The following is a 14,489-nucleotide window of genomic DNA, read 5'->3' as shown; positions in this document are numbered from 1 at the left end:
ATTATATCCGGAAATTATCCTGGGTTCATCCCAAGTAAGTTGGACGTAATCCAGAAACTCTGTTTGATGGCGTCGTCAGAACGTGTGTCCAGTAATTCAACGGCTTGGAGTTGTCCGCGTAGTCAAATGTGTGCAGTCAAATAACTTCACTGACGATATTCTATTTCGGATTTGTGTGCCAATTTGGCTCAAGTTACCGTCCCGTCCCGTCCGCCACACCGGGACGATGTGGGGATCCTCCGATCGAGATCTGGGCGCGCTGGTATCACATGACCGTGACACGGTACGATACGCCCATATGCTATCCCCCAGGCTCTCCCAGGCTCTTGGTATTTGCACGGGGACATGGTCAAAGAGGAACAATTCCTGCCTTCCATCGCGGCCAGGCCCTTGCATCTTACATGCAATGCGCGCGGCACGGGATTGCCGACTGAATCGCCTCATTCTTAGCAATGGTGTTAAGACCCCGCCTGGTTTACCCCCTTAGGCAGGAGATGAATTGCCGTGTGGCGGCCCCATTTTCCCCGGCTCTTACAACCCAATTAGTAAATAAACTCTGACGGCTGGATACAGGAACCATGGAATCACGACGTTGTAATTTGTTCTGTAGGGGGTGTAAGCTGGCCTCGCGCTAATGCCCAATCAGAAGGGGCCTTTTCCTCTTTAATCAGCGGGCAAAGGCTATCCCATCGGCAGCTACTGGTTCAGATAAATATTCTCGTTGAGGGCTCCTGATTCTCTTTGAAGATTTCCTGAGTGACTCCGTCGTCCCAAAACACATTCGTTAACTACAATGGCCAGACATCGTGTCTCGTTCTTTGGGCTCATAGTCGCCGCCAGCGTCTCAGCCTTTCTGACGGAGGACGAATTTCCTTGGCAACCTCCCGGACCAGGAGACTTGCGCTCGCCATGCCCCGGTATTAACACTCTCGCTAATCACGGATTGCTGCCGCGCGACGGTCGCAACATTGACCTGGAGGTTCTTGGGGAAGCCACGGCACTGGGCTACAACATGGAGCACAACACCATGCTGGCAGTCGGCATCCCCGCATTGACGACATCGACAACGGGAAATAGCTCGACTTTTCACCTCAGCGATGTCGATCAGCACATACCGCAAGTCATTGAGCACGATGGAAGCATAACCCGCGACGACAAGTACTTTGGCGACAGCAACAGCTTTAGCCATGCCGCATGGGGCCGCGCATTGGCTTCTTGGGGTGATATTGAGATCATCGACGTACGTTTTCCAGCCCTTGTTGTAGTTGCTATCTTTCGCACAGCTAAGAAAATCCACTTGTAGTTCGCTGCTGCTGCCAGAGAAATCAAAGCCCGCTTCGAATGGGGCGAAGCAAACAACCCAGAGTTCAACGCCACCTTTGCGAGAACAGGCTCACTTCTTCAGTATGCCTTGCTTCTGTCGGCATTTGGGGATTACGGAAACGCCAACATGACTTTGGTTCGGTATTGGGTCGAGCATGAGAGGCTTCCACTGAGACTGGGTTGGCAACCACCTGTCAACAACATCAACTCCACCATGAACAGACTCATTGCTGCGAATATTTCTGCCTTGTGGGTTTAGAGTCTCGTGCATACAGAGAGCTCAGCACGGCGTTAAGAGAGACAGCAGATGCAAGGTCTGTTCTGTTGATCGCGCAGCCACCTTCGTGTAAATAAGAAATGTCGGCTACATCTAACGATGCATCCTCTGTTCATATGAAAACGTCACATACTCAATGCATTCTTCTCCAAAAGATTGGCAAATTCAATCCAAACTAACTTAGTTTTAAGAGGGAAGCTACCAACTAGAGTAAATAGCACCTTCGTAGGCTTTGAGTTCAAGGCTCCCATCTTCAATCCTCTTGGCGTTGTTGCCAAGTAGTTGGTTCCAGCCATCAAAATCCTTTAGTGGTAAGTTTTGCTCCTTGTCTGAAAAGTTCAAGAGAACCAGTACCTTCCTGCCTTCATAGCTTTCCATGGTGAAAGCAAATAGTTCCTCGCTTTCCTCATAGTCCTTCACTTCGGAGAACGTGCCGTATACAAAAATGTCCTTCTCTTGCTGTCGAAGGCTCAAGACTCGCCTCCAAAACGCTAGCACGCTGTCCTTATCCTTCTCTTGTCGCTCAACGTTCCACTCGCCATAGTCATCGTTGACGCGCATCCACGGTTTTGAGCCCTTGGTGAAGCCTCCGTGTGCTTCGGCACTCCACTGCATGGGCAGTCGCCCATTGTCTCTCGCCTTGATTCTCATCTCCGCCAAAACATCCGACATATCCGCGTCTTTGCCCCTCTTCTGAAGCACGCTATTGTAGTAGTTCTTGCCCTCGACATCGGCATAGTCGTCAATCGTCCAAGACTCTGGGAGGTTTGCCATTCCGATTTCTTGCCCCTGAAGCAGAAATAATGTGCCGCTCAGAGTGCCAAGATAGATGGCCAACATCTTGGCGGCCTCTTTCCTGTACTGAGGCAAGTCCGACGCGTATCGTGAGAGCGAGCGGCCAGAGTCGTGGTTGTCAAAGTAGACCGCGTTCCAGCCGTCACACTTCAACATTGCCTTCTGCCAGAGGTTGGTAATGGTCTTGAGTTTCGAGAGGCGGTAGTCGCCGTGCTCATACTTGTGGTTCTTGCCAAAATCCATGTCCACGATGTCTCCAGTGAAGACCATGTTGAGTTCGTGTCTATCCTTGGCAACATACTCGGCGACGCTGTTTTCATCCTTGGTGAAGCCTAACTCACCAACCGTCATGCATCTGTACTTGTCGAAGACCTTCTCGCGCATCTCCCGGATGTACTCGTGCATCCGAGGACCACTGGCGTAGTACAGATCACCGGGCTGGAACTCCGAGTCAGGCCTCGTTACGGGTGCGTCAGGCAGGTCGGGGTGTTTTGACATGAGATTCATCGAGTCGATTCTGAAGCCATCGGCGCCGCGATCCAGCCAGAATTCCATATCAGAATACGTCGCGCGACGCATGTCCTCGTTGGTCCAGTTGAGGTCTGGTTGTGAAGGCAGGAAGAGCGAAAGGTAGTACTGCCCCGTTTGCTCATCCCATGTCCAGGCACTGCCACCAAATATGGAAGCCCAATTATTGGGTGGATGGCGGTTGCCACTCGAGTCGATCTTGGAGTCTCGCCAGAAATACCAGTCCCTCTTGGAAGATGACTTTGACGAGCGAGACTCTCTAAACCATTCGTGTTCATCGCTGGTGTGATTGACGACGAGATCTAGGAGGACCTTGATGCCCCTTTCATGGCACCCCTTGATCAAGCTCTCTGCATCTGCAACAGTACCGTATGGCCTGTGAATGTCGCGGTAATCGGATATGTCGTAGCCCATGTCATTTTGAGGGCTCTTGAAGATGGGAGAAAGCCAAATAGCCGTGGCTCCAACGGATTTGATATAGTCCAGCTTCGAGATAATTCCGGAAATATCACCAAGTCCGTCATTGTTGGAATCGAGAAAGCTGGCCGGGTAAATCTGGTAGACGACAGCTTCTTTCCACCATTGTCTGTCTGGGGGACCTGAAGTCGCCATAGTGGCTCTGGTGAAAAAGAAAAGACCGTTAGAAGAGCTTGTGTTTTGACGATAAGGCGTGGGTAGATTAAAGAGTAAGGACAGTCGTAGGTTTGCAACAAATGGGCGTTCCAAGAGGTCAAGCTTGTTCGCTTCTTATGTTCAGTCTCCAGACTCCCAGCTTTTGAAGTTGGCTCATGGAAACTTAACCCCCGCAGCTACCTACCCCAGATCATCGAGTCTCAGTGATGATTGGGGGTTGGCGCCAGAAACATTCGCACTAATAGCAGCCTCATCCGGATGACTTGGGTGGCGTGGTGAAGGCGGCTGAATTTCCGTGGCTGAATTATGATTCGTCTGCATCAGCGTGGGGAAGCTGCTAGTGCTTGGCAGCAGTCATTCCACACTGCAGTGTAGATAGATGCTGAGTCAGCCCAAGATCTTTCCGTGGGGCTGCAAGCTTAAGACACTTACACAGATCGGTTCAAGTCGCCACATTTCAGCGGTGGACTAGGATATATTACTGGTGAGATGTGAGCGCGTTGTTGGAGTAGCTCTTTCGGTCTCGAAATTTAGACACAGAGTTGACTGAACTGCCTGCCTCTTGGTGGATACCACGGAGAGACGCGGAGAAAAAGACAAACACGGGGAAGGCAAATTTTGCCGGGCTCTTAAAAAACCGTAGCCTGCACGTGGGACTATGGGGCTGAACGACGCTCAAATTCTCGGGATATTGAAAACGGACGAGTGGCTGGTGGCTAAAGCGCTCCGCTGGGCCACAGTGCCGAAAACAAGCCTCACGCCGCACTTTGACAGCAAGAACACTTCATGTTATTTCTGAGGTTGCTTTCCTTGAGTACACTTCTTCACATTGGCCTACCTTAATCATTCGACTTTGTACATCACACATCTTGTCAACATTGTCTAGCTTTGTTATCCATCTAATCACACAACCACCAGGCGAAGGTTTTCGCGCAGTTTCTAAGAGGATCCGTAGTTCAAAGTCGCATTGCTGTGTTTTTTAAGGTGCACATACTAAGTACTTGAGTAAGAACCCAAAACCAACATCCGATGCAGTAGACTCCGCGCCAGAGCTAAAGTGCGAATAACTCAAGACACCAACGTGGAGCTGCTAGTTGAAACTGGATTCAGAGTAATAGTATTATCGACTGATTTCATTAAGTCTTTTGATCAGACGAGTAGGCCCCGCCATGCCTGGCCCAAGTCTTCGGCGAGCAAAAGATGCCTCGGCCGAAGTCCGAAATCAGTTTTGTTGCATTAACTTCGGAAATAATACTAGTCAGAAGTCCTCAAACATGTAGCTACACAGACACTAGAGGGTAGATTGAGCAGTCTCGTGATGCGCACATGCTGCAATCCGTAAAATCGAGCCATGCTTCCCTACAGATTGACAAGGGCCATGTTAGCTCGTCATCAAGTTGATCGTACTTTGTTGACGTTCCGGTCTACGCGAGTATGTGTTCGACCAATCTGTTAGTTCAAGGGTCTCAAGGCCATCTCTGACCCGCGATTCTGGTCCTTGTTCTTCATGTATAGGTGGTTAGACAACTTTGGCCCACAGGCTCATCACTCATTGGTATCCAAACTTCCGTAAGTGAAGCTATAGTCACGATTCTAGCGAATTTGCCAAGACTTACAAATCTGATTGTTCAGTCTCTCGATATTTCCTTCCATAGACCATGAATGGCGTGAAGATGGGATCATCGCAGTTTTTTGCGTGGAAATGTTCATCCCCAGAAGGTGGGTGCAAGCACCTTTCACGACTTATTGCCGTAGCTCGTGGCTGAAGTGTTGTGTTAGTGAGTTGCCAGTTCTCCACCAGAAAGTTGAACAACCAATCGAAATTCAACCATTCCAACCGGTGCCAACAAAGATCAATGATCCACCAACTTGGTATTTCGAGCGAGACATGCGAATATGAGCAGACACACAGACCGGTCCAGTCAGATGGCGAATCCAAGGACTTGTTCTCCTTGCTAGTGCGTCAAATTCCCCCATGGCGAGTTCCCCGTGGGGACTGCTGCCACGGCCCACAGGTGTCATCCGATGCAGATGTATAGAGTATTCGGAACCGAGCACATGGCTCGCTGAAACCTCCTATTCCAATTTGTATAAAGTCTTGAGAGCCCGCCTACATGGTTCCGAATAATGTTTTCCTCCAGCTCATCTAAAACCATCTTATTAAATATAATTCTCCCGGCTCGATCCTCTCATCTTGTTTTCTTCCACAATGGACGCCAAAACAGCAGAGGCGACTACCGTCGTCGACCACGACCATGTCGAAAAACTCGCTATTGCGGACGAAGCCGTTACGAAGGCAACTGAGAACCAAGACCTGACCCCCAAGCAGCAATACCAGCGTCTTTGGACAAACCTCAAGCAAGACAAGCGTTATGTCTTCTGGGCACTCTACATCATGTCCCTCGTCTTCGGATGGGGTTACGACTCTGGACTTTCAGGAGCTGCCATTGCCTTTCCCGAGTTTCGCAAGGCTTACGGAGACTACTACCAAGTCGGAGACCAATATGTCATCCCCGCCCTCTGGCAATCTCTTTGGAACGCTGCCAGCACCATCGGTCAGGTCTTCGGTGCCTTCCTCACCGGTCAATTCGCCGACACCGTTGGCCGCAGAGCCGTTCTCTGGACAGCCGTCATTCTCTCCCTTTCTTCTTCATTTGCCCTGGTCTTCGCTCCAAGCCTGCCCGTACTCTTCGTCTCCAAGCTGCTGCTCGGTTTCTCAGTCGGCTTGTCAACCGTTACGCCTCCGCTCTACGTTACTGAAAATGCTCCTCCTGCACTTCGAAGCTCCCTCAGCTCGCTGACTAACGTCATCATTGTTCTCGGTTTCTTCCTGTCTTCCATCACAGCATGGGGATCCTCCAAGATTGAAGGCCAATGGAGCTACCGCCTGGCGTTCGCCATGACTTTCCTTGTCCCGACCCTCTTCATGATTGTCCTGCCGTGGCTCCCCGAGTCTCCCGTGTGGTACGTCAAGAAGGGCAGAGACGAAGATGCCCGAAAGGCCATCTTCAAGCTCTACGGAAAGAATATCGATGTTGAGGAGAGACTCAACTTCATCAAGTCCGAGCTCGAGCTTGCTGCTGGAGAAGCCAACATGGCTAAGCAGACCAGCTGGAGAGCCATCTTTTCCAAGGAGCACCGTTTCCGTACGCTTGTTGCGGTTCTTGGATTACAGTCGCAGAACTTCTCTGGTGGATACTTTGCAAGTGAGTAATCGTCACGCATCCAAATCGACGAACAGACTGCTAACTTAACGGTTCTAGACACCTACCAGACCTACTACTTCGAGCTTATCGGCCAGGCTGATCCCTTCGGACTCACTGCGATCTCCTCCACCCTCCAATTCCTCTCGAACTGCGTAGCAGTCACAGTCTCCGACGTACTCCCGCGCAGAAAGTCTTTGGTCGGCGGCGGCGCGTTGCTGTGCTGCTGGTCTATCATCATCGGTGGCACATCTCTCGCTGGAACTGCGAACTACTCGGCAAACATGGCTCTTCTCGCTTTCATGATCACATGGTCGATGTTGTACACAGCTACAGTGGGCTGCTTCGGCTGGGCCGTCGCTCAAGAGACTGCCTCTCAAGCCACAAGGCCCAAGACCATCGCCTTCAGCTTGGTGTGTCAGCAGCTTACAGCCCTTCTCTTGTCCTCGGTGTTCCCATTCTTCATCAACCCTGACCAGCTGAACTGGGGTGGAAAGATCATGTTTCTGTTTGTCGGCGCCGAGGTGTTCGTCCTTGGACTTCTCTTCTTCTTCCAGCCCGAGACGAAGAACAGAACCTACCAGGATATCGATCACATGTATTCCCAGGGGATTCCGGCAAGGAAGTTTAGCGAATACGTTGTGGTGGATGGAGTGGCCGTCAAGAAGGCCACCTCTTGAGACAGTGCAGAGTACACTTTTTCATAGGCACAGGAAGGTTTTCGAGTCTGTTGTTTATCTAGGTTTCCAAACCATATCTTCATATAAAGCGATCCGTTTTCAAGTTTTGAAAATTCAGCCTAAATTTTGACAAAGGATGGGGAAGAGATACCACGCTAGTAATGCAAGTTCCTTACTTGGGTTAGTTCAGAAATTGCCCCCAGAACGACGTTGCGGAGAGTGCGGAGTCTTACCATAAACCTGGAGAACTTCTGCCCGCAACGCGAAGTAACCCCCTACCACACCCTTCATCCATCCTGCATGACGCTTTTCTTATCTTTGCTTCTTCACGATCTATCTTCTATTAATACGTATCATGTCCCAAGAAGCCAACACACGGTACTCTAAGAGGCTACCCAAGGTTCGACAGGCTTGTGATCCATGTCACTCGCGCAAAATCCGCTGCGACGGGCGCTGGCCCTGCGCAAACTGCCAGGAGACAATATTGGAGTGCACCTATGTGGCGGTTCCGAAGAAGACAGGGCCGAAAGGTCCCCGCCATGCACGGAAATTTATCCAACGGCAACAGATCAATCCACAACAGTCTACATCCTTTGCCGTGAACCCAGATGTAAGAGAAACCGGATACGGGTCCCAGACGAGCAGATCACCACATGCAGTCACGCCACCATCACCGGCTCAGAATGCGACTCCGAGGGACCCCGGCTTTCAAGCCTCGCCCCTAGTATCGACTGATATCATACAGTGGTGTCTCGATGCCTTCTTCAGGCACAAATACCCACTTACACCCATCTTACATCGACAACAAGTCGAAGAATGCATACGCGATCTCTCAATCTCACCCGAGAAATACGGGCTTATGACAGCCTGCTCAGCCGTCATATCCCTCTCGCCCGAGATCCTACAGCCACCAGACCCGCCCTCAAATACGTCGACCGAAGTGCCTGCGCCTATTCTTCCAACAACAGAGTTTCTCATCTCAGAAACTCTTCGAGCTAGACGTCAATGCGATCTCGCCGAGCATCAGTCCTTACTTCATGCGCAAACCTCCTTCTTCCTATTCTCGGCCTTCTTCTGCATGGACAACGATAATGCTGCATGGTACTATCTCCGAGAGTCAATCACCATTTTACAGACGCTACGCCTACATGAAGAAGCCACGTACAGCGACATTAACGATCCGGTCCTGGCGACGTATGCTCGACACATGTTTTGGGTTCTGTTCATCACGGAAAGAGCATATGCGCTGCAGAGGCACAGGCCGCTGACACTGCAGAGCACCTTGGGCCTACCCATTGTTGACCCTCTAAGCTCAGATGCCGCAATCTTACCGGGGTTCCTTGATCTCATCTCTCTTTTCCGGCACTTCGATACCGACTTCATAGCAACCTGGAATTCGTCCACGCCATCCACAACATCGTCTTCGGAAGCAACAGACCCAGAACATCTCTCGAAACTACAAACCGTCCTGAAATACGCGATCCCAAGTGTCTCAAACTATTCCGAGATGCAGCAAGCCGACCTCTTGATCTCACGGCAATGGCTCAAGGTTATTGTGTGGAAGCTATGCGTGTCCAAGACGCTCTTATCTATCACTGATAGCGAGGATAGCATGTCACTGAGCTACCCTACCGCTGTAGCACGCGATGTGGTGCTTATATCACGGCTGCTACCAGCCAAAGCCTTTGAAGCCAATGGCGTTGGCATACTGGAGAAGGTATTTGATGTAGGATGCTCACTAGCGGATCTGATATCGCTCGGTCCTGCTACTAATCAGGGCTCAGCAATACATGTCGGTCCAATTGACATCCTGATGGAAATTGTAAGGATAGTTGGAACGACCCTTGGCGGAAACTATCGGCACTTGGATATGTTGTACAATAAGGCAAGTAACTGCCTTCTGATGAGCGTAGACAGGGGCCTATCTCCAGCTGGCTATGTAGAAGAAAGGAGGCTCGAGGAAATCATCGAGTAAACAGATATTTAATCCAGTTGGTGTTTCGGGGTTAATATAGCTCTCGCTAATCGTGCCAAAGTATTCATGTGAGGTACTTTGTAGGCTTGACCAAATCACCGCTGCGCCTGCTAAAGGTACACCTGTGGTAGTACGTTTATCCCCATCCGAAATGGAGGCTACCAGTACTTCCCATCTACGCCCATTTTGCTCTCCACCTTTCGTCATGCTACATACATTATAAGGCGAGCCACTCAACGATGCGAGCCTGGGTCTTGCCCCAACATCCATGTTGCTTAAATTGTACCAGAGCTATCCTCATAATGGGCTTTCCAACAGAAGCTGTAATTGCTATCATGACTCTATTTGTTACCCTTCCACCCGCTCTAATCGGAGTCATCCAATTGATGGAACGAAGAAGAATTCTCCGCCCGGGACTTCCAGGTAAATGATTGGCGTTGGATTACTTTCTATTCTTACGTATCTCAGAGGTGAGAATTTCCAGGGTTGAGGATACGCTAACAAGTCGTAATTCAGCGCCAGCGGTTACCGCTCATGCTCGGCCACGATCGTTATGGGAGCTCGACCCCATCGCCGTGATTTCGCCCGATGCTTTCGACACAGTGGGATGGTATTCTGTGACACGTGAAACGTGCAAGTTCGAACACATGCAGTTGAAATTGGGGCGATCGCGGCCTCGTTGGTCATCAGCTTGCTAGCACCTAGGCTTCGGAAGATCATGGTCTTGTTCATTTTACGTTCGGCGCTCCTGTCAGTGAGTCCTCCTCTTGATCTGGAGACAGGTGCCGCTATCGTGCGTGCAGCTCCGAGCACTCAGATCATTTTGGACGATGGCCCGATGATATGTTTGTCTCTGATTGTTGGATAGGTCAGTTAGATTGGGTCGCGACGAAGATTTGGATGTCGACATAAGTAGGTAGTCAAGAGACGATATAGAGCGAACTTGCCCATCCAAGTACCTTTGCGCTTCTTCTCCCGCTCTCATGTTGTGTTTTGATTCCATTGCGCAGCGTATAAGTGCATTTCTATCACCACAGTCATCATTTCAGGCTACCTTATGCGATCGACTGCAAGTCGACGTCAGTCCAAGTATCTCCAGTTTGTTACCAACTCAACACCGAAGATAAGTATTTAATTGAAGGGAATAGCGGAAATGGGATCAGATTATCATATGACTGGCCATTACACCTCGTAAATGTACGTACCTTTGTACTGACGTCGACTAAGTAGGTAGCAGTCGATGGGACAGTTGACTTTCATTTCAACGGAGGCTGCCGTCGCTAGTGTCGCTCTTTCAGTCGCTCTTCCCTCCATCATATTCCGAGTGCTATCCCATGAAGCGCGAGATAAGGTTAGATACATGTCCCCTGTATTTCCTCTAATTTGACGTCTATCTCAATTTTTTCAGTTAAGGGGAATGACGGGGACAGGGTCGGATCATCACTTTACTGGCTGGAACTCTGATCAGTGACGTACTGACGTTAACTCGCGCTTACTGGGAGAATGGTTTTGTCAAGAATAAATACTCACCGATCTCCCACGTCACTTTTGTCTTTGCTTGTCTGCTCTCATTTTCCCAAGGTCTTCATGGACATACCTAGATAAGGATGCTCCGGGATCGCAGCTTACTATGTAACGCCGGCAGTCTCCGCCCTCGCTCAAATCCCACTACAAAGTCTGGACCCGAATGCCCACCGCAAGCTTTCCGCACTTACACCCCGCCGACCGGACCGGGACGGTGCTTAGTAACGCACGAGACCCTGACGTACGCGAGGGTTACTTTAGATCCTTCGAGGCCAAGCTGTTAGCCATGAGAAAGCTCTGGCGGTGCCGCTTGCTGACGCTTGACTGCATCACCAATTATGGGTGGAGAGGGCTACATGTAATCGCAAAACCAGAGCCCTATCGGCGGTCGTCCGGGCCTCGGCGCCTTGGAACGGGACGGGGAAGTAAGATCGACCCGGCGCGCCCACCTCGACGGGACGGACCGTTAGCCAAAAAAAGACCGAGACTTACACATATTTGAAACTGTGTAGAATTAGTGATGGCAACAGTTTCGTAGCCACCCGAAGGTGGACCTGCGAATTCATTTAGCGCGAAATACGAGTTTGAGATCTTCCGTCTTACCAAAGAAACATCTCATTTCAAGACACATCCTCTCTTGCTGCAAATTCTACAGTCGTGTCAAGTTGAGGTGTCGCAGCTTTTTTGGGCTTTCCCATGTGCCCATCTCGCAGGAGAGGGGGAAATAGCACCTTTAATTCAAGAGAGGGGAATCAAGATAAATAGCAATAATACTCAAAACCGCCTAGTGCTTCGCTGAAGGTTGGGATGCCGCAGCTACTAGAGGTCACGTTATTCAAGGCTTGCTGGAACGAGCTTAGTTGAAATGGGCGGTCCAGACATTGGGGGGTCGTAAACTGCGGCAGATGCTCAGCCACGTCTTCCAAGAATACAGATTCGCCGACACCAAGATGTTGCTCTCATGTCAGCCGGATTTCTTGGCCATTGGTAGAATGAATTTCACCTATGCAGCGGAATCGGCATCCAACGCCGTGGGCCGGGCTCATTTTGCATGCCGTTTTCCCTCAAGATGAACCCGAAGTTCACTTTCCCTACTGTACATATACATACGACGTCCCTTTTGAACCTTTTCGTTCTCAAGTAGCCGCATCGAAGTAATATGCTCCTTTTTCAAGTTTCCAGTTACCTACGATCGCTTCTCTGACGATGAGCTTCTCAACAGAAGCTGTCATTGCCCTTATCGCCCTCCTTCTCGGTCTCCCTCCCGCCGCAATTGTAGTCTTTCAATGGATCCAACGACAGAATCAACATCTCTCTGAACTTCCAGGTAAGTTTCCCCCGGTGTACTTACTTATTCCCCTTTCTTGGTTTCCCGGGCTGCAATTTTTGAGAGCCCAAACGTTTCTTATATTCAAACAACATATGAACACCTGACACGCGCTTACCATCTCTGATTCAGCGCCCGCGATCTCAAGCCTGGGACAACCACGATCATTGTGGAGACCAGACCTCGATGCCTCGACTGAGCTATCGACACTTACACGCCGCAACCTCGACGACTTGGAATGGTACTCCGTCACACGAGAAACTTTCAATTACACGAGGGTAACATCGGATCGCTCGAGGTCTTCTTGGTAGCATTAGGATTATGCATAACGTCGCACTCCCTCGACTTGCGTGTTTGTCCGACTGTGTATTTAGCCACGGATGGTGCAGGTGCATCCCGTCGACGGTGGACAATGCGGGCAGGCCAAGCCCAGCGCACCGCACCTCGACAGCACGGCAAGTGGATCGCCGGGTGATCTGGAGGTATATCACAGATTATGCGAAGCTTTCGGCCGACTGGGTGTTGCACGGGTTATCAAAACGTGTGCATCTATAGACTTTTCCCCATTTTTGTTTCCTCACCTATATGCACCTTACTTATTCGACCGCTTGTCCCATTCACCGCGTGTCGTGTAGGAGATCTTGGAAGGTACCTAGCCCATATTTGCCCCGCAGATGATGATCTCTTGCACCTTTTCAAAACCAATTGATGTTTTTTGTCCTTGATAGTAGCTCAACGGTGTTGCTAGTTATTCCTGCTTTTCCTTCCAACGGAAGCCATTATTGCTATAATCGCGCTACTTGTCGCCCTTCCCCCGGCCCTCATGGTCGTCATTCAATGGATGCGACGCCATCGACTTTATGTCACTGAACTGCCAGGTAATCTCCCTGCTCCTGGCTCTCTCGTCTTGTGCATCAGTCGATTCTGCCTCTTTTACTTCGCCCTTTCATGATGGTTTACCTTGAAAGTACGCTGACGAGGTATATTTCATATCTCAGCGTCCCCAAATTCCACATTTGCTCGAACTCGGCCATCCTGGAGACCCGAGACCGATAGCCCCTCCGCGATAGCTTCATTTTCGCAAAACGATCCTTTGGCACTGGACTGGTACTCCATGACCAGGGAGACGTGCATTTATACAAGGGTTACATCAAAATGGTCGGCATCGACCGAGACTTCTGCTTGCTAGGAGTTGTTAAATCATAGGCCTCCGGGAAAGTCATGGGGTGTCAGGTTGTTGCATTGAATTCCTGCGTGTATGGAATGTCGAAACACAATTCATCATTTTAGTCTACCTTGTCTGGGTTGCCTTGAGTTTGTTTGAACATCGAATCCGCGTCAAAGTTCTAGCGTTTCTAAAAAGCTGGAGATATTCAAATATGGCCTTCGGCAACTGCCATTATGGTATTGCGATCGCGTGCCAGTAATGCGGAGGCGGAGGCTCACGGAAGAGTGGAGGCGAGCGCCTGGGCGGCGTGGAACATGAGAATCGAGGGGACTGAGCGGTACCCAAACTGGGAGGAGCCTTCTTTTAAACTATTGACATCGTTACTAGGGCAACTGGCACCTCAACCTAAGATACTTACGTGCATACTTACTTAACTTATTGGAGAAGCGGGGGTGCCTTAGTATTCCTCCTGGGTGAACCTCCGACGCAATACCTTAGGTAATGTACTACTGTGCACCGGAGTACTTGTTTGAGTGCCAAAGGTGTAAGATCCATTTCCTTGAACGGTGAAATTCCTAGGTACCTCATTTGGTCCTGGTTTCTTGTCGGATGCAACAGTTCTTTACTAATTCCATGGCGAAGATAGGCCAAAGAGGGCGTCGCTTCGAGTTCAGACAGAACCAACTATGAGGTACGTAGTAAGCATTCATCGGTAACGTTCAACAATCTGGGTTGAACTCAGGAGGTAAGCTGCGTTTTGCAATCGCCGGGCTCATTCTGCAGTCCTACTTAGCGATTATATCATAATTGCTAGTCTTCAGCGGCAGTTGGTGGCGAGTGACCGGAGCACGGGCGGGGTGGAAACAGCGGCCCCACTCACCGGTCGGTGGCCGATGGCCAGAATAAGTAAGTCACGTCTCAGTAAGCCGAAAAGTACCTCCTAGGAAGAGTAACTCATCAAAGTATCATGATGCCAAGGTTCTATATTTTGAATTAGTCAGGATATTGAGAGAGTGTTTTGATGGCGTGCGAAGTCTACTGGGTGTGCCTCATTTG

The 14,489-nt window shown here is 50.1% G+C and overlaps 4 protein-coding genes across 4 annotated transcripts; 3 read left to right on the top strand and 1 right to left on the bottom strand.

Annotated features, from left to right (window-relative positions):
* Window positions 1-793: 793 nt before the first annotated feature.
* CPAR01_05413 (uncharacterized protein) lies at window positions 794-1,582 on the top strand (the record flags this gene model as incomplete). Its single annotated transcript, XM_060489692.1, has 2 exons — window positions 794-1,240; window positions 1,304-1,582. The coding sequence occupies 2 exons, from the start codon at window positions 794-796 to the stop codon at window positions 1,580-1,582; spliced, it is 726 nt and encodes a 241-aa protein (XP_060351158.1).
* Window positions 1,583-1,798: 216 nt separating this feature from the next.
* CPAR01_05412 (uncharacterized protein) lies at window positions 1,799-3,535 on the bottom strand (the record flags this gene model as incomplete). The annotated part of the gene is made up of 1 exon (XM_060489691.1): window positions 1,799-3,535. One exon carries the CDS (start codon window positions 3,533-3,535, stop codon window positions 1,799-1,801), a length of 1,737 nt encoding a protein of 578 aa, XP_060351157.1.
* A 2,230-nt stretch (window positions 3,536-5,765) lies between these two features.
* CPAR01_05411 (uncharacterized protein) lies at window positions 5,766-7,439 on the top strand (the record flags this gene model as incomplete). The annotated part of the gene is made up of 2 exons (XM_060489690.1): window positions 5,766-6,762; window positions 6,820-7,439. The coding sequence occupies 2 exons, from the start codon at window positions 5,766-5,768 to the stop codon at window positions 7,437-7,439; spliced, it is 1,617 nt and encodes a 538-aa protein (XP_060351156.1).
* A 355-nt stretch (window positions 7,440-7,794) lies between these two features.
* Window positions 7,795-9,414, top strand: CPAR01_05410 (uncharacterized protein; the record flags this gene model as incomplete). The annotated part of the gene is made up of 1 exon (XM_060489689.1): window positions 7,795-9,414. One exon carries the CDS (start codon window positions 7,795-7,797, stop codon window positions 9,412-9,414), a length of 1,620 nt encoding a protein of 539 aa, XP_060351155.1.
* Between the last annotated feature and the right edge of the window lie 5,075 nt (window positions 9,415-14,489).

Source organism: Colletotrichum paranaense (genome assembly GCF_030867605.1).
Source record: "Colletotrichum paranaense strain IMI 384185 chromosome Unknown Scaffold_4.1, whole genome shotgun sequence".
NCBI classification, from domain to species: domain Eukaryota; kingdom Fungi; phylum Ascomycota; class Sordariomycetes; order Glomerellales; family Glomerellaceae; genus Colletotrichum; species Colletotrichum paranaense.
This window is presented reverse-complemented; position numbering and strand designations above follow the sequence as displayed.